The sequence below is a fragment of the Vicia villosa genome, linkage group LG5 (assembly GCF_029867415.1).
Source record: "Vicia villosa cultivar HV-30 ecotype Madison, WI linkage group LG5, Vvil1.0, whole genome shotgun sequence".
Taxonomy (NCBI): domain Eukaryota; kingdom Viridiplantae; phylum Streptophyta; class Magnoliopsida; order Fabales; family Fabaceae; genus Vicia; species Vicia villosa.
The window spans coordinates 16736664-16763689 of NC_081184.1; the positions used below are offsets into that span (position 1 = coordinate 16736664).

A 27026-nucleotide genomic window follows, 5' to 3' on the forward strand; every position below is an offset into this window, starting at 1 on the left:
GGTGAGGATTAGCTCATAAGTCTTCGTTTAGATTAGCGTCAGGTGTCATGCTCTGATAGATGTAACACTGGGGAACATTTTGTTTTGAGTTTATGATAATAACTCTGTTTTGTTTAATTTATTTTGACGAATAAGGCATTGATGATGTGATGCTGGTTTGGTGATTTATTCCGCTGTGTAAGCATGAGATATTTGTTTATGAGTTATGTTAAGATGTTTCTTCAGTGAATGCGTGACATATGACCGACGATGTTTATTTTATTATGAATTGTGACACCCTTGTGCATATTACTCTAATTTATTTAATTAATTGTCGCAGGGGTTTAGAAGGGTGTTACACGTCTGAGCTCAAAGGAGGCCCAAGTCAGTGGAGACCCAACTGACTAAGTCAGAGAGTTTTAAAAAGTTGACTATTGACTCCGAGTGTAGCCACCTCATTTGCATACTACATGAGTCAACCAAATTAAAGGGTGGAGGATCAAGGGCACATCGTGGTACAGTGGGGACTCTTGGACAGGAGTCCTCGAGTCAATCAAAAGTAAGCTAAATCAAAGGCCACGAAGGACTCTACATGGCAATCAAGAAAGGGTGATCATGTGTATAAAACAAGGGATCACATGGATCCCTTTCATTTTGAAAAAAAATCTCTCACTTCTCTAATCCCTCACTCTCGTCGAAACACACAAAAAAATTTTGTTTCATATTTTTTTAATCAAATACCCCTTCTAAACTTGAACATAATGAACTATCTCAAGCCAAAACCCAGAATTTATCAAACACTCAACCAAATCCAAAAAACTCAAACATAAAACCTACCTAAAAGCACGTCCTAAACATGAATCCAAGCTCTAAACAAACAAACAACAACATAAAATCCACAGAATCAAGAGCACGTTTCAAAAAACCCTAACATCATAAAATCGCTTGATTCGATTAATTTACAAGCAATCATCAAAAAATTAACACGGCGGAAGAGATAATCAAGCATACAGAAACATGAAAAGCACAAAAACATAAAAACTGCACTTATACTGCATTCAATCGATTGCACTGGGAGTGCAATCGATTGCATTGACTCTAAAATTTAAAATTTCCAATTTTCATCACGTTCATTTTCTACCTTCCATACCCCAAACTAGTCACAATTTCATTTATCAAAATTCAAAAAATTCACATTCTATCATAACTAACATATCAATTATTCACCAATTAACTCAAATCCATCTATTTTATCATGAATTAGTCAATCATATTGATACCCTAAAACATCCAATTTCAACACAATTCATTATACAATTATAGATTTATAAGAAAACACAAAAATCATCATTCAATCATCATAAGGACATAACTCTAAGGAGAGTAAGGGCCTCTCTTCTATATTGAATCATGCAATACACACATAATTAATGCCCTTTCTCCCCCACTCACCTAATTTCTAGCAAAAACACCTTTGATTCCTATAGTTCTTCCTCAATCTCATGCCCTTGTTCTCCCTATTTGACTCTTTTGCTCCAACTCTCAAAAATACGTACTGACACTCTCGAGTTCTCAAAATCTCATCTTTTATTGAAAAACCTAATTACTTCTAAGTAGGCTCTTCCCTTTTTTACCCCCAACTTATCCTTATATTCTTCATAATACTCTTACTCCTCTTACTAACTCTAATTTTCTTTTATTTAATAATAATTCTCATTATTTTCTATTACTTAAAATAGACTGATTATCTAATTATTAAATTAAATAATTAATCTCTATTCTACTAACTCCATTTATTTTCTATTTATCTTAATATTTATTCTAATAAATCAAATTTTCACAAACTTTATTATTTCTTTTATTTTTCTACTTACATCTTATTTTCCCACAAAATATCACCATTTTATTTTATTCTATTTATTATAATATTATTCTCTTATTTTAATTTATTTCAAATCAACTAAAATCTAAATAATGTTTACATTATCCATACTCCCACCAACACCCACTAATAACACATAATATATGTATGTTCACCAATTCTATAATTAAAAGCATATAAGGCACTTAATAATTAAAATAAAATACAACTAAATATAATTAAATTCAGGGTGTAACATCACATAGCACTCATTCTGAGGCTTCAAATTTCAATTTCTTCATTGTATGCAGGGGGCCTTTACGCCTTTGTAAACGTCTCCTTTAGGCTTTATTCCTGAGCCTACTTTCCTAGCATTCACTACTAGAGGGCGTACTCTTTTCAGCTTAAGGCTCTCCATGTAGCACCTTTTAGAAATTTCTTGGTCTCCTTGAACAAATCCTACCCGCCCGTCATGCAAAAATACAAAATGTACAACGCGACACCCAACTACTTTTAAGTTGATTGCCCTATGATCATTTTGTAAGAGGAGGGTGCATAAATAACTAAATACCAGACCTTTATTACTTTGACTTATTCTTGTTCTTCAAAGGTGGTATTCAATGTGATATATCCGTTCACCTGCACAAGTTTCCCCAAAGAATCTAACTAGTGATTCCTTGAAAGGCTTTAGATCCTCTGGGTCGAGATGGAGTATTTCAAACACATCCTTGTACATAATATTTGCAGAACTTCCTTGGTCCACAAGAACTCATTTGATCTCTCATTCGTCACATTTAACGGTGATCACCATGTGATCATCATTGTAAGGGTGGATGTCGGTTGCATTCTTCTAAGAGAATGAAATGTGGCTTCTAGTGCCTTTACCTCACCTTAGCCTTCAATATTGGGAGGTCTTCTATATTCATAATTTGACAAGTGTACCTTCTACAGGCGTAGCTATTTTCCCCACCTTCAACAAATCCTCCTACAATGGTATTGAGTGTGTGGCACTGAATTTGATTCCCTTACCTTGGGACATCTCTTTTGCCTTGTTAGGCATAGGACTTCCTGCGTCATCTTGCTCGCGAGAGCTAAATTTGTTTGATCCTTGCAAGGAATTCCTTTCACATATTATTTTGAGGTGTCTTTCTTGGATCAGCCTCTCGATCTCTTTCTTTAGTTGTTAACAATCCTCTATGTGGTGTCCTTTGACCCCGTGGAATTTGCACCATCTACCAAGTTCTCGACCCATTACATATGCCTTCGGCGCTGGGGTGTAGGGATGTTGTGTAGGTGGAAAACCTCGCGACAGATATGCTCTCGGTAAGTGTTTAAAGGCGTGAAACTTTATGTCGTCTTGTCTACTCTCTTGAATTCGATATTATCTTTGATGGTGCAAGCCTTAAGTGCGGGGAACACGCTCATTAACGTCTTGTGACTTGTTTTCGGAGTTGCTCTCTTTGCTTTTTATGTAACACTATGCTCTGGTGACCACCTTTGCTAGTGAGAGCACTGGTTTTTGGGAGAGAGACTCATTGAAGTATCTCACCTTGAGCCTATTTGGGAACGCCCACATAAACTTTTCTTGGTTTTGAGTAATGAATCCGATGATGGCTTCATTAAATTAGGCGAAATAGTCCCTTAGCGACTCTGATGGACCCTATCGTATATTGAATAGGTTGTTTGTGGACATCTTCTTGTGGCGGTTAGCGGCAAACTGATGCACAAGTTTCCTCACCAGCTCCTAATAATTGGCGATTGAGGCTCGGGGTAGACCCATCTACTATAAACACCACCATACAAAGCTTATCGTCACCGTGGACAAGCCCTAACAATTATACATTGTTATAAACCAACTAAGACCTCTGAGTATCCCTCTCCCTTGTAGGGATACCATGCACACCTGTACTTTTTGACAAGTATAAGTGTGAACCTCCAAAAGTACAAGGGATTAATCTTCAATAATGTTGATCACAAATCTTGATTGATGAAATCTTGAATAAATATAAATCTCTTGAACATAACAAATTCAATCTTGCTAAAACTTATTCAGATTAAATCTTTCCTTAAACAAAAAATGCACAAAAACAATGAAATCTTTGACTGTACATAAAAGGAAACAAATTATCAAATGCGCGAAAATTACTACAACCAAATTGTTCATGAAGCAATTCTGAGTGAGATAGGGTGTTTCACACAATGTAGGACATTATGCTGAGCATAATGCTTTTAACTAAAGTATCTTGCTCACTTAGAGACAAAACGTCTTACAACTTAACAAAACTTCTTGCTACACATGTTGCCTATACAACATTGCAAATCACAAGGTGCGTGGAAAACTTTAATAAATATATATGTTATGTATGAGTTACTTCAATACAAATGACTTACTACTTTTTTATATATATATATATATATATATATATATATATATATATATATATATATATATATATATATATATATATATATATATATATATATATATATATAGTTTTAAATAAAAATATTTTTTTAGTAAATGAATTTATTGAATAATTAATGAATTTGATTTCAAATATAGACCAAATGTATACTTTTTCAGTATAAATAATATATCTTTTGCATGCAAGCATAGACTAATTCCTCTAGTCGGAGAAGATTAGTGCATCAAAGCTTTCTTTCAAGAGAATTTAACATGTTGTGTACCCAAGACCGAGTTTGAATCCAAAACCTCAAGTTAAGAGGAAAAAGATTTCTTACAATCTCATACAAAACTAGCTTGTAAAGTATTGTATATCACTCTATATAAACTAACAAATGTGGTATTTGATTGTTTCTAAATATAGATGACAAATGAATTGCATGAATTTTTTTGTCTGCATAAACCAGATAACCTCTGTGCGTAATGCAGAGATTAATTCCTCGAATTTTATAGAATCATAATAGACGGCAAACTCTTCCTAAAAAATTTAACAATGATGCGTGCTCAGGGTTAAATTCGAACCCATAACTTCTAGTTAAACTGTGAGAGACCTCATTTTATTTAAGTGCTCTTGGGTATTGCATGAATTACTTATGGGATGAATTATGTCTTCATGAATTAAATTGTCGGTATTCAATAGTCAATAACTCAAAATTAATGCAAACAGATGTTCTATGCCATTAATATAATCACTCATCTCTATCATGAGTTACTTCAACACAAATGACTTACTACTTTTTTATATGTATCGTATCAAATATAAACAATTTTTTTATTAGATAATTTTATTGAATAATTGATTTTAAATATAAATCAAATGTCTATTTTTTCAATTGAAATTAAGTATTTTTTTGCATAAATGTTGAGATTAATTTCTCAAATTAAAGAGAATCACGATAAACGTTAAAATTTTCACTCAAAAAATTTAACCTTATTATTTATTTTGCACCAAGTTTGAATCCAAAACTTCGAATTAAGAGAAAAAATCTCTTACTATCTCATTTAAAAATTTTTGGATCAAATATATATAATAAAATCAAGTGATGCATAACAAAATCCATTTCATTTCATCTCATTCCATTTATTTTATAGAAATACAAAAAATAATATTTTATTGTATAAAAATTAATTTCGTCATACTTCAATAAATTAAAATTTTCTAATTTTAATTTATTTTTCTCGCATCTTTATACACTAAAAGAAGTAGAATGTAGTTGGAAAATATTTTCACATGCTTGTAGAAATGAAATTTATATACTTTTTCCGTTTTTTATATCACAATCAAAATTTTACTTTTTAAATTTATTATTTCCCTTGATCACAATTATAAGTTAATAAAATAAATTTTGTCTTATTTAATTGGTAGTTTATTTATGATTTGATCATAAAATCTTTGTGGAAAACGACAACTCTCGTGCATTAACAACATTTCATTTTCAAAGACATAATGCCGTATGTGCATATATCATCATCTCCTCTCACTTTCCAAATTCCCAACATCTCATGACTCTTCCTAAATAGACCAACATCTCACCGTCCAAATCATCTCTCATCCAATTCACATTCATGCAACCATTGTTCCTTTTGTTTTTTTTGCTATAAATAGCAACAAAACGGTAACCGAAAAATAACAAAGATCCATAGAAGAACAAAATGGCCACATCCATCAAATATTTTCAGTTGAACACTGGTGCTAAAATTCCCTCTGTTGGATTGGGAACTTGGCAAGCTGAACCTGGTGTTGTAGCTAAAGCTATCACCACTGCCATTCAGGTATTACTTTTTCAATCATTATCATCATTCACACTAAATAGTTTAGACTCTTCATAGGTTTTATATGTAGTTAACTAACCTTGTGGATGTGTTTGTTTTTATTCAGGTTGGATATAGGCATATTGATTGTGCTGAAGCTTATAAGAATCAAGCTGAGGTAAGCAGTTTTGGTTTTAAGATTTGATTTTCATATATAATTAAGATGATACAGAAATAACAGATAAACGAACAATAAACTGCGTGTTTGCTTGCTATTACTCTATCATAAGTTTTAAGATGAGTTTTTATTTTTGACGGAATTTTTAATTGTTTTTATTTAATCTGCATGCAGGGCCGGCCTAACATATTTTGAGGCCTAAGGCGAATTTTAAAATAAAGTTTTTATTAGTTTTTATAATTATATTTTTGATAAAATTTTACTTTATAAAAAAATTGTTTATTAAATTATTATTTTCAATTTTGTTTAATACATTTTTTTTTCAATTAATAATAAAACTAATTAATTTAATTTTCATTGTGAGTTTGTGAAATTGTTGATATTGAAATAAAATTTTATTAACTTCAATTAAAAGAAATTTAGCAAACACAATATTTAAAAAAATTATTAATTTTACATTATGCATAATATGAAACTTTAGAATAATTAAATATTTGTATATAATTAAAAATATTAATTGTTACATTATTTTTTATAAAATTAATAATATACTCTTAACGATAAATGAGTAAATAGTAAAAAAATATTACAAAATAAAAGCAAAAACTAAATGGCACCGATTTTTGTTTTTCTATATTATATATATTTTTACTCATATTCTATGTTATCTTTTTAATAGAAAGTATAGTTTAAGTTACAATAAAATTGAATTTAAGAGAAGTAATATATATATATTAAAAGTCATATGATATGCTATATATTGCTATTGCTATTGTATTGGAAAGAATGGCTATTGTATTGAAAAGGAACAAATATACTTATAGGATATCATTTATGCTACATATGGTATGATTAGTAAAAGCAAGTGTGAGGCCTTAGGCAATTGCCTATCTTGCCTATAGCTTGGGCCGGCACCGTCTGCATGCTTTTACTCCATTATGGTGTTAATTAAGATGTGAACTTTTTATAGATTGGTTCTGTACTGAAAAAGCTCTTTGAGGATGGTGTTGTTAAGCGCGAGGAGTTATGGATCACCTCAAAGCTACGGTATGATTTATTAATTTATATTTGTTAAAAGTTTTAGTTTGTGTTTATTATACATCCTTTCATTTGTTTATTGTTTTCAGATCTCCAGATCATCATCCAGAAGATGTGCCAAAAGCATTGGAAAAAACTTTAAAGGAATTGCAACTTGATTACCTTGACCTCTATCTGGTAAGCATTAACTTCTCTGCATATGTTGATATTTTGATGAATAGTCTAATCACATTAAATTGACACCATCTGGCATTGGGAGTTTGAAGGTTTTAAACATAATGTGACATCGATTATGAAGCACAAACATGATACCAACAATGATATGTAGTCGCGAGTAGTATTTTGAAGAAATAAAAGTGATTGAATGTAATTGATATGTGTGTGACGGATATATACTAAAATGTGTCAGATACCAAACAATCTTTCAATTTTAAGTGTATATGCTACGAAGTTAAATACTATTTCACAAATGCTTGATAGCTCCGTAGCACCAATGCTTTTCATAAAACATGTGTCTAGTATCTGACACCAGCACATGTATTACAATCCATTAGTTCATTTTGTATGATTATTTATCCGTATTGACGTGCCAAAGCAGAATTATGATTGATGCATTTTGTTATTTTATGAATTTGATTTTATTCGGTAGATTCACTGGCCAGTGAGCCTGAAAAGGGGAACAAGTGAATTTAAGCCTGAAAATCTTGGTCATCCTGACATACCAAGCACATGGAAAGCAATGGAGGCGCTATATGACTCGGGCAAGGCTAAAGCTATTGGAGTGAGCAACTTCTCTACAAAGAAACTTCAAGCTCTATTGGACATAGCAAAAGTGCCTCCGGCTGTTAATCAGGTGGAATTGCACCCTGGATGGCAGCAACCAAAGTTGCATGCCTTTTGTGCATCAAAAGGAATTCATCTATCTGTAAGTACAAGACATATGTAATTAAGTTATAAGAGTTTATATTCATTCAAATCTATGTATCACCGAAACCTCTAAAAAAAGAAGTGTCCGTGTCAGACACCGACACACGGACACGCCTCTGACAGTTGTGATTATGTTTAATTTATTTATTTTTTTCCAAATTATTATCGGTATGGCCTTGTCAGTTTCGGTACCTTATAAAACCATTTTTGTATTCTTTTTTATAGTTGTAAGTTATGACTATCTATGTGATAATTATCTTTTCAGGGATATTCTCCTTTAGGCTCACCAGGAGCACTTAAAGGCGACATTCTGCAAAAACCAGTGGTCAAAGAGGTTGCAGAAAAATTAGGGAAGACACCAGGACAAGTTGCTCTTCGATGGGGTCTACAAGCAGGACATAGTGTCCTACCTAAGAGCACTAATGAGGCTAGAATCAAGGAAAATTTGGACGTGGTCGATTTGTTTATTCCAGAAGACTTGATATCCAAGTTTTCTGAAATTAAGCAGGCAAGTTGTTACGTAGTTCAATCTAGCTTTATGTTACGGCCATAATTGAGGCTTAGAACTCTGATTGTGAATACTTTATTATCATTTTCTAAATAAACACAAGAAACTTACACCTGCAGGATAAGCTAATTAAGGGCACCGCTTTTGTTGATGAGACCTATGGTGCCTATAAGACTGTTGAAGAACTCTGGGATGGTGAAGTATGAGCAATGTGCAACATTGAGATGAATGAAGAATACACTACTACCATAACCAAATCAGATACTTCAATGATTTACTGCATCCATAATAAATATGAAAGTCATTTGATGTTATAATTATTTGTGTTCTTTTATGTTCTGTGAACTGTTATTTTCTATGTAATAATGACAAAAATTTAGATTAAAGACATATATGGTGTCTGACATATGTCGGTGACAACAGCGACACAACATCACCATATGTGGATATATTTAATCTCTTATATTTTATAAGTTACAACTAGTGTCTACTTGTTAATGTTTTATTTAGTATTTATTTTTGTGTTAATGATTCGAAGGGCATTATTGATAATAATACAAGAGTTTATTTTTCAGGATTTTCAGATATTTCATTTGGCTTTTTGCATCTGATCAATTAGTAGAGAACTTGGAAATCTCAAATTCCTCGTCATGGTCACTTCTTATCTTAACAACTTCACTTCCTTTTTCTTTTTGAATACAAAGGTATAGCTCTTTGAAAATATCAAAGGTGTCATATTTTTCACTAATGAATGTGTATCTTGAAAAATCATCCACACACACAAATACATATGTCTTCCAACCAAGAATTTCCACTTGCATAGGCCCCGTGAGGTCCATATAAAGTAACTCAAGAAATTTTGAGCTGGCTAGATGCTGGAGCTTCCTGTGGAACATCTTGTTTGTTTACCTATCTGGCATCTCCATATATTTTGCCTTCTCCAATTTTCAGCTTTAGTAAACCCTCGTTGGCTTCTTCATATATGATCTTCTTCATGCTCTTGAGGTTGAGATTACCAAAATTCTGGTGCCATAACCAAGTTCCATAAACCCTGGATATCAAGCAAGATGAGGACTGAGATATCCATATATAACAAGTTCCAGAAACCATCTATATAATGTTGAGTGTTTTAATTTAATGTCAAATTGGTGTTAGTGTTGGTTTGGTTTTAAATTTGGTCATACTATCATAATTATGATGTTTGTTTAGTATTAAACTATATTTCAGATATATATCTCTAAAATATACTTTCACATATATATCTTCGAATTTAATTTAGATAAAATGAAAAAATTATGCACTTAAAGATGTGTTTCCAAAAATATGAGACATTTTTTACATTTGGTCAGAGAATTGAGAAAAAATAACATAGTGTGAAAAGAAATTCCCAACTATTTGATCCTAAAATCTTTTTGTAGAAAACGACAATTCTCCTCGTGCATTAACAACATAGTATCATTTTCGAAAACTCTATGACGTATGCGCATGTATCATCTCCCTTTCACTATCCAAATAAACAAATATCTCACCGTCCAAATCCATCTCAGATCCAATTCAGCCAATTCCCAACCGTCCGATCCCTTTCCCATTTTCTCGCTCTTCACATTCATGCATTCATTGCTCCTTTTGTTTTTTTGCTATAAATATCATCAAAACTGTAACCGAATAACAAAGATCCAAAGATCAAAATGGCCACCGCTATCAAGTTTTTTCAGTTGAACACTGGTGCCAAAATTCCCTCTGTTGGATTGGGAACTTGGCAAGCTGAACCTGGTGTTGTAGCTAAAGCTATCACCACTGCTATTCAGGTTTCATTTTTCTTTCAATTAATGTCATTATTCATAGGTTTAACCATAGTTTGAATTTGTTGTTATTCTTGAATTAGTAGATGTTTGGATTCATGATGAATTTGAAGAAATGAAATTAGGGTAATTTTGTTGAAGCTCAGCTTTTATCAAAATTAGGATGACATATAATATGTGTATCTAAAAAGTCAACACAAATCCAAATATACAAGTTTTAAAAATTGATTTATATATGTCTGGAAGCATGGTTTTATGGTTTTAAATTGCGATTGTGGTTGCGGATGTGACTGCCGGTGCGGCTGATGCGATTGCAGTTGTTGCGATGCGTACCTGCCTATGAAGCACATACACCAACACTGACACGACGTCAGTAATAATTTTAAAAAAATGAATAAATTAAACGTGATTATAAGTGTTGTGTCGGTTTCAAACACATAGTGACACACTTTTTTTTAACTGGGAGGTGTTTGAAATATAATGTTAAAAAACAGTTAATGTTAAGATTCTTCATTACATATGAAGTAAATTGAGTTTTGATGAAAATACTTGAAGAACCATGGGCGAAATTGTCTGATTTTTTATAATGACGGTCGGATGTATAGTTTAATTCACACCGCAATTATGGTCCGATGCGGTTGCGGAGGTTGTAAGTTGTAACGTCAGCAATATTGCAGTCCAATTGCAGTTGTGGACTGCAATTTAAAACGATGGCTAGGAGCATTGTTTGTAGCTTTTGGTTCTATTAGTGTATTTAAATTTAAATTACTTTGCTTTAGTCCACTGTTATGCAGCATCAGTTTTATGTAACTAGGCCATTCAAAATCAATTTTTGTATCGATAATATGAATAGCACTCTAAATAGTTTAGACTATTCATAGGTTTTATGGTAATGAACTAACCTTGTAGATGTGTTTGTTTTTGGTCAGGTTGGATATAGGCATATTGATTGTGCTCAAGCATACAAGAATCAAGCTGAGGTAACAGTTTTTGTTTTACTTTAGGGGTTTTTTTTTTTTTTTTTTAAAATTTTTGACAAATTTTTAATTGTTTTCATTTAACTTACATACTTTTATAGTTTTATTCTATCATAGTATTAAGATGTGAACTTTTTATAGATTGGTTCTGCATTGAAAAAGCTCTTTGAGGATGGTGTTGTTAAGCGCGAGGAGTTATGGATCACCTCAAAACTATGGTATGGTTAATTGTTTTCTGTTTTTTTTCTTGTGGATGTTACGAAAAAATGTTAGTTATATTATAGGTTGTGTTTATTAACAAGAATCCTCTGCTTTGTTTACTGTTTTCAGGTGTTCAGATCATCATCCGGAAGATGTGCCAAAAGCATTGGAAAAAACTTTAACGGATTTGCAACTTGATTACCTTGACCTCTATTTGGTAACCATGAATTTTCTGCTTATGTTGATAGTTTGATGAATACTAATCAAGTTAAATTGACACCATCTGACATTGGGGATTTGAAGGTTTTAAACACTTTTTGTTTCCAATGTGGCACTGATTGTGAAGCACAGACACGGTACCAACACTAATATGTAAACATGAATAATGATTTGAAGAAATAGAAGTGATTGAATGCAATTGATATGTCAGTGTCGGATACTAAAATGTGTCGGACACCAAAACTTCCAATTTTAAGAGTCGGTGCTACAGAGTTAAATAGTATTTCACGAATGCGTAATAGCTGTGTACCACCAACACTTTTGATGGAAGACGTGTCCAGTATCTGACACCGACATATGTATTGCAATCAATTGGTTCATTTTCTGTGATTATTATGTGTATTGGCGTGCCAAAACTGAATTATGACTGGTGCATTTTGATTTGTAGATCCACTGGCCAGTGAGCATGAAAAGGGGAGCAAGTGATTTTAAGCCTGAAAATCTTGATCATCCTGACATACCAAGCACATGGAAAGCAATGGAGGCGCTATACGACTCTGGCAAGGCTAAAGCTATTGGAGTAAGCAACTTCTCTACAAAGAAACTTCAAGCTCTACTGGACATAGCAAGAGTGCCTCCCGCTGCTAATCAGGTGGAATTGCACCCTGGATGGCAGCAGTCAAAGTTGCATGTGTTTTGTGCATCAAAAGGAATTCATGTATCTGTAAGTACAGCACATATGTAATTCACTTAAAAGAGTTTATATTCATTCAAATACATTATCGATGTGATAATTATTTTTTCAGGGATATTCTCCTCTAGGCTCACCAGGAGTACTCAAAAGTGACATTCTGCAGAATCCAATTGTCAAAGAGGTTGCAGAGAAATTAGGGAAGACACCGGGACAAGTTGCCCTTCGATGGGGTCTTCAAGCTGGACACAGTGTTCTACCTAAGAGCACAAATGAAGCTAGAATCAAGGAAAATTTAGACGTGATCGACTGGTCTATTCCTGAAGACCTGATATCCAAGTTCTCTGAAATTAAGCAGGCAAGTTGTTAGTTAGTTTAATCTAGCCTTTATTGTTTTACTTATCAATGGTTGAGATGGTTTTAAGTTGTGGTTGTCGTAGAGGTTGCAAAAGAAACCATGATACCGCGGAAAAATGCAGTGTAATCGAAACTAACACAAGGAACTTACATGTGCAGGATAAGCTGATTAAGGGTACGTTTTTTGTCAATGAGACCTATGGTGCCTATAAGACTGTTGAAGAACTCTGGGACGGTGAAGTATGAGCAATATATGCAACATTGATACGAAGAATAATACGCTGCTTCCACGATAAAAGCAGACCCTTCAATGATTCGCTGCTTCCATGATAAAGATTAAAGCCAGATGCTTTTATGTTCCAAGAACTGTTATTTTCTATGTAGTTACGACAATTCAGATTAAAGACGTATATGGTATCTGACATATGTTGGTGTCGCCGACACGACATCACCATACGTGGTTATATTTAATCTGTTAATGTTGTATTCGGTATTTGTTTTTGTGTTAATGCTTCAAAGGACACTATTGATAATAACATAAGGGTTCATTTCTCAGATCAGGTGCTAATAGAATATGATATTTCATTTGGTTTTCTGCATCTTATATTTTTTTATAATTATGTTTAATGTATTCATTGGTGATAGGTACATAGAAAATTGAAACACTACAAATGTAAAATGTCATGTACTTGTCCAAGAAGAACTCGAAGTTGTTCACCTTCTTCAAAAATATCATTTCTCTCATGCATTAATCTAAAACCAATATAAGTCATACATTTGGCTTTTAAAGTTTCAACTTTAAGATTTTTGAATTTAACCATTATGTTAGTTCTCACTTCTATACTTCAAAATCTGATCAATGTCAAAATCAACTTCTCCATCTTCACATATATTATTTAATTGATAGTGTAAATGGAAAACTTAATCAGATGGAAGTTGTTATTAATATACATCTGAATTTTGAGTGTAAATTAATAGTCTATAATAATGATAAGTAATAGTAAAATATATCAGATGCTTATTTTTTTTAGGTTATCCTAGGAATAGACTCTTTTGGGCAAAAATAGCTGTTGATTGATAAGTTAATTAATAGATTATGGCTAATGACTGATGATAGATTGCTTATAATTGATGAACGATGAGTGATAACTGATAAATTAATTGAAGTGTTTGATAAAATTAACAGTTCAAGTAGCTCATAAATGTAAAATGACATAATGATATTTCGTTGCATTTAAAACAAATTATGATAAAAAATGATAAATTATAAGTTAAAGTGCAATTTGTAATAGCATTGTGATAAAAAATGATAAATTATAAGTTAAAGTGCTATTTGTAATAGCGTCTGAAACATAAGTTTTAAGCTAGTAAAATAAATTATAACTTCGTAATAGAAATACTATTACCAAACAGGTCTTTTAACGGCATATGAGCTTATAAGTTATAAGTTATAAACTATAAACTTACAAATATGTTATGTGCATAAAATATCTTTTTTAAACATGAATAATACCTTTCAAACTAAATAGATTTATAAAAAAAAAGTCTGACTTAGCCTTGAAGCGGACTAGGATGTAGCCACTACTTATAGGCAATGCCTATGTTGCAAGTGTTATGGCCGTCCACAAGATCCAAGGACAAATACCCAATGATAAAGTAAAAGACCTTCTTTTCCTTTTGAGTAGACGATTTCGCATTAAGAAGCTCTGTTGGTCGTTCCTACGAATCTAATGGTTGACAGCGATCCACGTCTCATTCCATGCTTTTAGTTGCCAAGCGCTTCTCTTATTTAAGAGGGAAACACACCACTTTATAGGTATTTAAATCAATTCTCATTCATACATTACTTTTTACTCTTTTAGTGACTTGAATGTTGAAGTGATAACCTTTGAGGCCAATCCTCTCTTAACTGTATTGGAAGTTCAGGACTACCACAGTAAGATTTTCCCTCTTGTTTACCAATCATTTCTGTTTCTATAACAGAACATTAGTGTCATATGTAGGAATCAAAATCTAATTTCCTATCAACTCAAAATCTAAATCTCCTCCTCCATTCAAAGTACAAATCCTGGTTCCCGATCACTTTCCTCAAGCTCCTACTTCCTTTCCATCAGATAAGGTGGCATTAGAAGCCTCTAACCCTATCGTTCAACTACAAGTCATTGTCCCCACTGCTAAAGCTGCCAAAGATCTACCACATATTTCTTAAAGAGAAGAAGATCGAGTTCTAGTAACATCTCTGTGTGTTCCTTCGCGGTAAGATCATGTTCAACCTAAATCAGGCTAGAGAATATTCTAGCCTATTCAATTCCCCAAATCCGCACAAAAATTTCACTGAGACGAGCCTTAGTTCAAACCTTTACTAATGCATGTGATGCTTGGACAAGAAATGTTTCCCAACTTCCAGCTGTTATAGGCCAACCTCGGTGTGTAGGGAGCGAACAATTTTTCGAACATTGAATACATCATACTGCAATAACAAAACTTACAGGTCATAGCAGAAAGTCTATTCAAAATTGAAGAGAGTCTACAACATGTTAACTAGAAGAACACCACAAAGCAAGAAACCGACTATAAAAAAAATCAAGCCGCCATTCCAGAAGAGATCTTGGTTAGAGCAATGATTCTGCAAAGAGAAGTTCCAAGATCACCAAATCATCGCCACTGTCGATGACACCATACTCCTTCCCCTGGCCATGAGGAATCCTTTTAAAAGGACATTCATGAGGAAGATCATCGATCGATGACTGTCACCAAGAAGGACAAAAACACTTCGACCAAAGGGTTGGATAGAAAAATCCCCAGATTCTGTGACAATGATAAAATAGGAGAGACCCCAAAATATACCTTCCTTTTAGTGATAACGAACACAATCACTAATTTTAACATATCCTAAGTACTTATTGACGACAACAGCTCTTATGACATCTTGTACTCGAATATTTTTAAGAAAATAGGGTTGAAAAAGGATAAGTTGTGGTCCTATGAACAGACCTACCTACAAGCTTTCAATGACACATTAACCCATCCTTGGGGTACATTGAGATGATAGTCACCTTAGGAAAAGGGCGAGATACAAGGACAATTGATTCTCAATTTCTAGTAGTCCCTTACATAAGCTTTTACAACTGCATCTTAGACAAACCCCTCACAACAACCTTTGATGCAATAGCATCCTCATTCCGCCTTAAGCTAAAGTACCGCAAAGTCCATGATATGCCAGTTATGATAAATAACGACATGTTTGGGTCAAAGAGGATCTATAAGGCTTTCCAGCAAGATAAAAAATGCTCGAAAACCCTTATATATAAATGAAAGCGACCATCAAAAAAGTAGCCCTGGCCCTCATCAACGCAACAAGGAGACTAAGGCACTACTTACTCGCCCACACCATCATATTACGTACAGACCAACCCGTAAAACAATTATTGGGATAACCAGACATGGCCGATGGCATGCTCATATGGTCGTTGGAGCTCTCATAGTTCAACATCAAATACGAGAGCAGGAAAGCCCTTAAAGTCTAAGTGCTAGCTAACTTCGTGACCGAGATGACCTCACCTACGTCCTCGACCCAAGAGGCACGTAAATGGACCATCTTCATGGACGGGTCCTCCAGCTCCACTATGAGCGGCACGAGCATCATCCTAGAGAATGGGGAAGGTATCTTGGTCGAAGTCTTTCTCACCTTATCTTTTTCGACATCTCATAATCAGGAGGAATACGAAGCCCTTCTCACGGGCCTACGGTTGGCCGAAGACCTAGGAGTTGAGGAGGTCGAAACTGCACTGACCCTTAGCTCGTCGTCATCCAGGTCCGAGGAGAATACCTGGTCAAAAACGATAACCTCTCTGAATACTTGGCCCTGGTAAAAGAAAAGATAACAAAATTCACATTCGTGGAAGTGAGTCAGGTCCCTAGCGAGCACAATGTTCGGGAAAGCAACATAAGCCTTGTCTGAAAAGGAATCACAAAGACTCCCGCGAAGGAAAACTCGCGGCGAACTGGGAAGGCCCACGCCGTGTCCGATCAAAAATGGAAAGCGTGGCCTGCTACCTCGAACATCTTGACGGGGAAGAACTTGCTCGACCTTAGAATGCCGAAAAGCTGAAACAATACGATAATTAAGGCCACAAACTATCAACATGCTCGGTCAAACAACCATCCGAGTATTATCTGACCACGTATGCGTGCCTTGGTTCAAGCACAACATTACAACCTAAAAAAAAAGGCAAGATCTCACTCATATTACAAGAAAATCCTCAGCCTGACGGGGGACACTCAACCAAGCTTCGTCGTCGTCGCACCACGCTGGCAGAACCCCCATGTCGTGATGGGTCGTTCACGTCGAGGAACTCAGGTCACAAACAGGTCCTGAGCTCTTCCCTTTGCCCGAAAAACTACCCCAAGCGTCTGACTGTTTCCCTTACATCGTCAAACTACTATAACTATCGAGAAAACCCCAAAGCACCACATAAATCATTTTGCAAACAACCATAAACAACGGGCATCCCTAACGAGTAACACAAAAACACTTAGTGAAATATGCAACATAAATGCCCCTAACAGACGGGCGTACAATCATGCAATCCAATCAGACACAAATATGTAGAAAAATGTAAAAAAAATACGCGACCACAAAGGTCGAATTGATACAATAAAAAGCGGCCACGAGGACCATGATTGTATGAGATTACATAAAACAGGGCCATGTCCCACCAGAATGAAAATATGTGGTCACAAGGACCACAACTGTTCAGAATTTACAATAATTGAGGAAACTTAGGGAAATATTTGAAGTGATAACATAATTTCGACAAAGGAGGTCAAGTTTTATTCTTCGACTGAATTGGTTGAGAAGATTCGTCTTGCTGGCGAAAGGACATTTCACCAGGACTTAGAAGATTTTTGGAAACAACTCAAGCAAAAGTTTGACAATGACAAATTCGAAATAAAACTGATAACTGTAATTTGGTCTTACCTGTTCTCTAAAGGGATGCGTGGAGTCTTATGGAAGACGAAGTACATGCAGACCAGAGCGTGTCATTTTTTGGAGAAAGGACTGTTACTGTCAAAATAGTATAAATATGGGTCTTAGCGATTAGATTTTGTGTGTTCAATATTGTATCGTACTCAAATAACTCAAAGTATGTAAGCATTTTGAGAAAAGAGTTTCTGAAAAATGTACATATGAAACACCATTTTTATTTATTCAATCAATTTACTTGCATTCAACGTCCTTTTTTATATATTTTATTTTATGACCAATTCCCTCATCTTCCTCTTGATCACAGCCTTGTCTCCACCTCAACTTCTTCCTTCTTCATCCATTGTTTTTCTTATTAGTCTTTACCCATAACACGAGAATTCACACGTGAGAGACAAAATAAAGAGAACAAGTTAGTAAACTTGTTTTTCTTTTAGTGGCCCTAGTTAGAAAATGACCATTTCGCCCTTTACTAACTCATAACTTTTTCAAAGTGCCACTCTCGATCACATTATCAATTTGTCCTTACCACTTGATCCAAATACTAATGGTTGCCACTTATGACCAATTCATGAATTAATTTCTTTAACCCCGATCAACTAGGAGATTAACCTCTGCTACTTAACTTAACCTCTGATAAAAAGAGTCTAATCGTATACGAGATATTACATTATTTAATTTTTTTAATCCACATTTTGTATTATTTAGTAATCAATATAAAAATGTATCAGTTTGAGTATTTGTTTTAAGCAGGGCCGACCCGAACATTTGAGAGGCCCTGTTCTAATTATGAATTTTTTTTATATAAATAATATATATTAGGGACGGAGCTACTTAGAATAAAGTGTGGGCTCATGCCCCCACTGACTTTTAAACTTTCTATACACCTCCTATTACCCCACTTATGCCATTTTTATGTGAGTTGGTTTGTTTCATTAAATATACAAATGTTTTTAGTTAGTTGTGGTTTTTCAATTATGTAACATTTTAAGATTGTACTCCATAAGATATGTAATCAATTTTTTACTATCTAACATAATGTCATATTATACTATTATATACAATATACAGGGCCGGCCCAAACAAATTGGAGGCCCTGTTCAAATTTTTACAATACATTGCTAATTAAAAAAAATATAATAAATATACTAAAATTTCTTTTTAAATACAATATTTTAAACTTTTATTAGTAAATGATATAATAGAAAATTAAGCCAACTCAATTGATAGCAATATAGAGACATCAACAAGTGTCTGTTCAAATTCGCGATATCTTATTATTCATCTTTAAACATATTTTTTTAAAATAATTTAATAATTTGTCACATCTCACTTATTAACCTTTAACAATTTAATTTATTATTATTATTATTATTATTTAATTATAATAATTTAACTAAAAATAAAATAAGCGGAATTGATGGTATCCGTATATAAAATAATATATAATCTTTCCCTAAAAAGAATGATTTACAAAATTAAATAAATTAAATATATATTAAATGCTTTTTTTATATATTTTCAATGGATAAAATACTGCATTAAAGAATTGGAATAGTTTTCTAACGTGTGCAAATCGTTAAAGCGTTTTTTAATACTAAAATTAAACATTTGAAACAAATAATAAATTGACACCATTTTGAACGTCTCAAAACAATAGTCATTATTCCAAAACAATAGTCATTATTCCAAGTGCATTATTTTATTTAGGTTAACTGCAACAATATATTATGCTTCATACTGCATATTTATTTTGAGGCCCCTTATACATGTGGGGCCCTGTGCTGTGGCACTGGTTGCACAGGCACAAGGCCGGGCCTGACCATATATTATATATTATCTAATATCACTTTATAAATATTTAGCTTACAATTTTTTCTTATACCCAATTTTATTATATAATTACTTTTGGTTTCTAAATTGTTTTATAGTCATTCCTTTGGACTAGGACCGACCCAGTACAGAAATAGTAAACTCTACGACACAAATTCCAAATTTTAGAAGGTTCAATTTTTCCATTAATATCAATACACATAAAAAAAATTATAATAAAAACTCAATAAAACTTAAAAAACATGTTAAAATTTTATGCTATAAATATATGGATATATTTTTTCCCACTGATTAATAATTCTGGCTCCGTCCCTATATGTATGTATATATATATGTATATATATATATATATATATATATATATATATATATATATATATATATATATATATATATATATATATATATATAAAAGCAAAATAAATAATATATATTTTAAAAAATAACATATTTTTTCTATAAAAATAATAGAATAGTCAAATAAAATATCATAACATATTTAATAATAACATCTTGTTAAAAGGTCATTACCTAAATTTTTTTTTAAAAAGTTAAACTAAAATTAAAAGTGTATGGATGAAACTTTAAAAAAAAATAAAAATTATTTTCAATTATCTTTTATAAATTAAAAAGAATAATTTTGACATCTATTTATTGAAAATTTTATCAATAAAATTTTAAAATAATCAAAATCACATTATTTTTATAACAATATAACTCAATTTTTTTTTTATAAAATTCTGTTTAAAATAACATGATTTTAGTGATATTTTAAAATCTAAAATGTTAAAACAGAATAATAAAATCCTTAAAATAGAAGATTGGGTCACCTTTGGCTTTGTTGTTCAACTAAGAAAATTAAAAAGCATATTTCAATTCAATAGAATCGAACCAATGGCATTACCCTTACAAAACTTAATGGTAACACATACTCTACCGATGGAGCATATCACTTTTTTGTTAGTTTAGCGAAGTATAATATATTTAATATATACATGATATATTTTTTCTTAAGCCCAAATGTAATTGTGAGGCCCCAAAACATTTGAGGCCCTGTGCGTGACACTTGTTGCACACCCACAGGGCCGGCCCTGGTTTAAGTGAATAGAATACAATTCAATTTAAAAAAGAGAAATTTAAAAAAAAAAAGGAGAACTGTTTATTGTTATTTAGAAATATGATTTTTTAAAATAATATTTAGTATCACAGTTTTTAATAAACATATGAAATATTACTTGAGTTGCTAGAAAAAGTGTGAGAAGACTATTTTATTTTATAAAAGTAAAATATTATGATTTGATAAAATAAAATTTATTTATTACCCAAATAAAAAGGATATTGTACCTTAATTATATAATTTGATCTCCTCTCATATAAAAAAAAATCATAAGCTTAAAACTACAAAACTTATGATTCAGTATAAACAACAAAAAAATTTCTGTGTGTGTGTGTGTGTGTGTGTGTGTGTGTGTGTGTGTGTGTGTGTGTGTGTGTGTGTGTGTGTGTGTGTGTGTGTGTGTGTGTGTGTGTGTGTGTGTGTGTGTGTGTGTGTGTGTGTGTGTGTGTGTGTGTGTGTGTGTGTGTGTGTGTGTGTGTGTGTGTGTGTGTGTGTGTGTGTGTGTGTGTGTGTGTGTGTGTGTGTGTGTGTGTGTGTGTGTGTGTGTGTGTGTGTGTGTGTGTGTGTGTGTGTGTGTGTGTGTGTGTGTGTGTGTGTGTGTGTGTGTGTGTGTGTGTGTGTGTGTGTGTGTGTGTGTGTGTGTGTGTGTGTGTGTGTGTGTGTGTGTGTGTGTGTGTGTGTGTGTGTGTGTGTGTGTGTGTGTGTGTGTGTGTGTGTGTGTGTGTGTGTGTGTGTGTGTGTGTGTGTGTGTGTGTGTGTGTGTGTGTGTGTGTGTGTGTGTGTGTGTGTGTGTGTGTGTGTGTGTGTGTGTGTGTGTGTGTGTGTGTGTGTGTGTGTGTGTGTGTGTCAGATGATTTTCAATTGATATTAAATTTTATAGACATGATCTATATGATAATAAATTTCAATCCAACGGTGAATTTTAGTATACAAACATATGATGAAGAATTATCCGAGATGTCATGTTACTAAATTTGTCACCTTGATATCATTTGATCATGTCCCTAATTCAATTGATAGTAGCGACATTTGAATGCAATATTTTTTTAACATGTCCCTAAGCTTAAGGCTCTTTTTGGCATGTGCTTTTTTAACTTATAGCTTATAACTTATAATTTATAAGTTTATATATTAATAAAAAAATTGTTTGGTAACGGTTTTTTCATCACGAGCTTATAACTTATTTTACTAGCTTATAATTTATTTTCTAGACGCTATTTCAAATAGCGTTATAGCTTATAGCTTATACCTTATCATTTTTTCTTCCATTTTTATCCTTATTATTTTATCTAAAATTCACTTTTACCCTCTATAATTTATTTTAATTTAAAATAAAATAATTACATATTAAATGACTTTTATGTCATTTTAATTAATCAACTAGTTTAACCGCTAATTTTACCAAACACTTCAATTAGCTTATCACTTATAAGTCGAGAATCATTAGCTATAAGCTATCAATTATCAGCCACCAGTCATAAACTATCAACTATCAGCTAATTTATCAGTCAACTGCTATTTTTACCAAACAAACAGAGCCTAAGTAGCTTCATGCATCGTTGGGATTGGATGTGATGCATGTTTTTGGAAAAGTAAAGCATTTTAATATTATAAATATGATGATTAAATAGAAAACACTTTCATTCATAATATAAATATGACTATTTTTTTATAAATAAATTTAAAATTATCAAATTTTTGAAAAATAATGAAAGAGAGTGTTTTAAAAAAATTTCTTATTATAAAATAAATTTATTTGATATTGAAAAGAAATTAAATTGTATTACTAATTATATCAAATTCGTATTTAATTGAATCAATGTATGCCTTTGAATTTAAAAATATAAAATAAAAGAATATAATTTGGTGTCATAGTAAATTTTAATATTTCGTGTTAGTGAATCCTGACTTTTATATATTTAAAATTTTCAAACTCCTCTTATATATAGATTTTTTTTTTTGTTTCATTCAATTTTTCAAATAAAAAAAAACTTTCCCTATTTTAACCGAATCAAAATTAAAAAAATAAACATAAAGGAAATATAACATTGTTTAAATAATGTTTATAGAAAATTTAAAGGTTAAGGTTATTAAATTCTAATTTATAGTGCCGAATAATATGAAAGTCGAACTAGATTTCGATTTAGTTAGAACTGATTTAGTTACACACTAATTTGATTTAGTTCCAAAATAGGTATTTTGCGTTTTTATAGTTTTGGGCTTTTGCCTTAGAGAGCAATCTAACCTAAATATATAAATAGAGGGATTAACCCCTATTTTAGTAATGAAGTTGTATTCACAGAATTTGCAGTTGTAAGTAATAAGAAGTTTTTCACCGTTTGTTGGCAGAGAAAAACTCTGCAGAAAATCATTGTCTTTCTTTCCTATTTTGTTATTGTTATTGTGTGGTAGTAACAATCTTGTTCATCAAGATTGATAGAAATTCTTCATAGATATTGGTGGATTTCCAACATCTGGTATCTAGAGCTCCAGTTAACCGATTCAAGAAAAAAGAATGGCGATGACAATGAATCATACGAATGGACATTTTCCAGTAACTTTTCCAATTCAGAAAGGAGATAACTATGAGAATTGGTGCAAGAAGATGAAGGTTGTGTTCGGTTGTTAAGATCTTTGGGATCTTGTGAAAGAAGGGATAGAATCTTCAAAAGAAGCTTGAGAGATTCTTGAAAAGTCTTTTGGAGGTGCAGATAAGGTAAAAGAGGTGAAGTTACAAACAACAAAAGTTTTGGAAGTATTTATCCGGGAATTTATCGTGTCCACAAAGATTGGTGATACTGATTTGTCATTCAACGGTGTCCGCAGTTATAAGTTTGGATTGAATTGGTAAAAAGTAACTGTGGAAATTAAACATATGAACAAGAAAGAATACATTATTTGGAGAGGAGAAACTATCAAGCATGAATTTATAATACTCAAAACAAACTTAAACATATCGATAAGTCGCACTCAACATACAATAAGCTTCAATACTGAGCTGAGAGAACAACCATATTACTCTTGTCGATGATCTCTCAACCGACTCAAACAACACGGAAGCATTAAGCTTCGATACCCACATGATTATTAGCTCTAAATATATATCTAGAATCTAGAAACTAATAGATTTCCTTCCCTAATCAAGATTTGTGAGGTCTATCTCAACAACAACACAAATCCAAACATAAATGCAAAAAGATCAAGGAAAGCACAAAATTGATTTGTAAAGCATATATTATACAACACCATGATCAATACATATACATATGTTCAAAGTAAATATACAAACATACCCAAAAAATGAAGAATACAAAGAGAAGAGAAGAAGAGAAACCAAACATTTCTTGGTTTGTCAACACCAATCGATAAGAAATTCGACCTCCGATCATCAAGATGCATCACCATTTGATGTTTCTAAGTCTCCCTCTACCGAATAATGAAGGTTGATGGAGTTGGGAACAAATACCCAAAAACCATAACCTAACAAATGTATTTTTGGCCCTTAAAACATATTTCTGTCTTGCCAGATTCGCCGGGCGAGCCTGTCATTCGCCGGGCGAACGACACCAGTATCAACATCATTGTTTTAACCATAATTTGAGAACCGTAACTCTCATTTGCATCCGGTTCGAAGCGTTGGAAAGCTTATTCAATTTTCTATATAACAATAACAAAATATCAACCAAATTGATGATTTTTTATTCTTTGATTGTGAGTCTTATTCGTTGATGAGTTGGTTCTGTTGCTCAAAATTGTGCGTTTGAAGTTGTGTCTTCGACACTTTATCGCTCATACTCCAAATACGCATCAATACCTACAAAATAAATAGAAAAGTATCAAAAGATACACAAATGAATCAAAGCACGAGTATAAAAAAACTAAACGTATTTACTCACAAAACGGGAGATTATTCAACGAAATTTACACAAAAACACGATAAGTGCCACAAAACTATATATTCAAAAGCACTACAAATTGGAACTTATCAAGAGTGTAATTTATTTCTTCGCTAGAGTCACGAAACTGGTGAATTAAATCAAGGTATATGGAGAAGTGTTGACATCAAGATCGTTTGTCACAAAGATCTTGAGGTCGCTATCTCCTAAGTTCGACCACATAATGGTAGCCATTGAAGAATCAAAATATTTGTTGAAATTGACAAAAGAAGAGCTTCAAGGGATGCTTGAATCTCATGAACAAAGAATGGCTGAAAGAGCTGCAGGCTAGTCGAAAAGCGATGTGGCTCTATAGGCTCAGTTAGAAAACGAAAATATAGGCAAAGGAAGCTGGAATGAAATTAAAGGTAGAGGTGGCTACAACAATTCGAATGGTCGAAGTTATCCAGAAGGAAGCTGGTCGAATTAGAGAAAACCCTCAATTCAAAACAACCAAAGAGGTGGTGATGCAAGTAGAGAAAGAGGTGGTGGTCGAAAGCTTGACAAAAGTCACATTTTGTATTTCAATTGTCAGAAGTATGGTCACTATTCTACAATTTGTCCAGAAAAGCAAACTAATCAAGAAAGTGATACAAAGTTTGCAAAAGAAGAAGAAGAAGAGATGTTACTAATGATCACAACAAAAGATGAAGATAAATTCAAGGACCAATGGTACTTGGATTCAGAATCCTCATCGCACATGTCTTGAAGGAAAGATTGGTTTTTCAACATAAAGCCCTCAATGAAGAACATGATGAAATTTGCAAATGACAATACTTTAGCAGCTGAAGGTATTGTTGATAATATGATTACAAGGAAAGATGGAAAAAGGTCATTAATTTCCAATGTGTTGTACATATCAGGAATGAAGATCATTGGTCGAAAATAACTACAAGGTTTCTATCGAAGACAAGATGATGAGAGTTATCAATTCAAGTTGGAGGTTAATCTTGAAGGCTCATATGTCTTAGAATAAAACCTTCAAATTAAACTTAATATGATGGAGCACGAGTGCCTTGCAACTGCAGCTAGCAGAGATGAATGGATATGACACTATCGACTAGGCCATCTCAACTTCAATGACATCAGAGAGTTTGAAAAGAAAAAAAATGGTTTCAGGAAAAGTGTGTGAGGAATGTGTTCAAGCGAAGCAGCACAAGAATAGCTTCAACAAAGATGCAAGAAGTAAGTCGAAGGTAATTCTTGAAGTCATATACTCAGATGTATGTGTCCAATCCAGGTGGATTCGAATGGAGGTAACAAATGCTTTGTTACATTCATAGATGATTTCAGTTGAAAATTATGGACTTACCTGATCAAGAAGAAAAGTGAAGTGATCGAAGTATTTGCCAAGTTTAAATCTAGGGTCGAAAGACAAAGTGGGTGAAATCTATGAATGAGGAACTGAAGTCCATCGAAGACAACAACACTTGGCCACTTGTCGAATTTCCTCAAGGCGAGAAGGAAATTGATGTGAAATGGGTATACAAGATGAAGTGTAATACCAAAGGGGAAGTGACTCGACACAATGCAAGACTTGTGGCGAAAGGATTTCTTCAGAAGGAAGGAATAAAATTCGATGAAGTATTTGCACCTATTTCCAAGATCGAAACAATCAAGTGGATTGTTGGTCTGACAAACATGAACAATTAGATGGATGTTAAATGTGCATTCCTGAATGTACCCTTAGACGAAGAAGTTTATGTTGCAAAACCAATTGGATTTGTAAAACATGTCGAAGAGAGAAAGGTGTACATAATGCATAAAACCCTGTATGGATTGAAGCAAGCTCCAAGAGCTTGGAATAAGAAGATGGACAACATGTTAGCTATCAACCTGACGAAGAACCTGATAGCACATGGTGGAAGCAAGCTGTAATACGGTGAACTGACTTTTATAATCGAAATGTCGCGGTAAGCAAGAGTCGCCACCGACTTTTATTTTATCCAAACAAGTTAGAAAGACTAAAAGAAAAGGAAAAACCTTTTAAATAAAATAGGGTTCGGGGGGTAATTATGCAAAGGGAAGGTGTAAGGCACCCTTTGCATCCATGGTTTTCCATGGGCTCTTAATTGCTTTGCTCGTTTTGAAACCAAAAGTTTAGAAATGTATAGAAGATGAAGAAACAAGGACTTTAGCTCGTAAATGAGCGTAGCCTTGAAAGTGTTTTAGAAAAAGTGCAAGGAAAATATTTTTAGAG

The 27026-nt window shown here is 33.0% G+C and overlaps 2 protein-coding genes across 2 annotated transcripts; both read left to right on the forward strand.

Moving 5' to 3' along the window:
• The first annotated feature begins 5919 nt into the window (after positions 1 to 5919).
• On the forward strand, positions 5920 to 9298 carry LOC131601426 (NADPH-dependent aldo-keto reductase, chloroplastic-like). The gene is made up of 7 exons (XM_058873234.1): positions 5920 to 6077; positions 6184 to 6234; positions 7205 to 7281; positions 7362 to 7449; positions 7922 to 8197; positions 8465 to 8707; positions 8827 to 9298. Exons 1-7 carry the CDS (start codon positions 5958 to 5960, stop codon positions 8911 to 8913), a joined length of 942 nt encoding a protein of 313 aa, XP_058729217.1. The 5' UTR covers positions 5920 to 5957; the 3' UTR covers positions 8914 to 9298.
• Positions 9299 to 10340: 1042 nt separating this feature from the next.
• On the forward strand, positions 10341 to 13553 carry LOC131601425 (NADPH-dependent aldo-keto reductase, chloroplastic-like). Its single transcript, XM_058873233.1, has 7 exons — positions 10341 to 10515; positions 11439 to 11489; positions 11628 to 11704; positions 11817 to 11904; positions 12355 to 12630; positions 12713 to 12955; positions 13114 to 13553. Exons 1-7 carry the CDS (start codon positions 10396 to 10398, stop codon positions 13198 to 13200), a joined length of 942 nt encoding a protein of 313 aa, XP_058729216.1. The 5' UTR covers positions 10341 to 10395; the 3' UTR covers positions 13201 to 13553.
• Positions 13554 to 27026: the final 13473 nt, after the last annotated feature.

Coding starts and splice junctions, on each gene's coding strand:
- LOC131601425 (XM_058873233.1), top strand. CDS start 10,396: ATGGCCACCGCTATCAAGTTTTTTCAGTTGAACACTGGTGCCAAAATT. Junction 11,490..11,627: donor CATACAAGAATCAAGCTGAG/GTAACAGTTTTT, acceptor AACTTTTTATAG/ATTGGTTCTGCATTGAAAAA. Junction 12,956..13,113: donor AGTTCTCTGAAATTAAGCAG/GCAAGTTGTTAG, acceptor TTACATGTGCAG/GATAAGCTGATTAAGGGTAC.
- LOC131601426 (XM_058873234.1), top strand. CDS start 5,958: ATGGCCACATCCATCAAATATTTTCAGTTGAACACTGGTGCTAAAATT. Junction 6,078..6,183: donor CTATCACCACTGCCATTCAG/GTATTACTTTTT, acceptor GTTTTTATTCAG/GTTGGATATAGGCATATTGA. Junction 6,235..7,204: donor CTTATAAGAATCAAGCTGAG/GTAAGCAGTTTT, acceptor AACTTTTTATAG/ATTGGTTCTGTACTGAAAAA.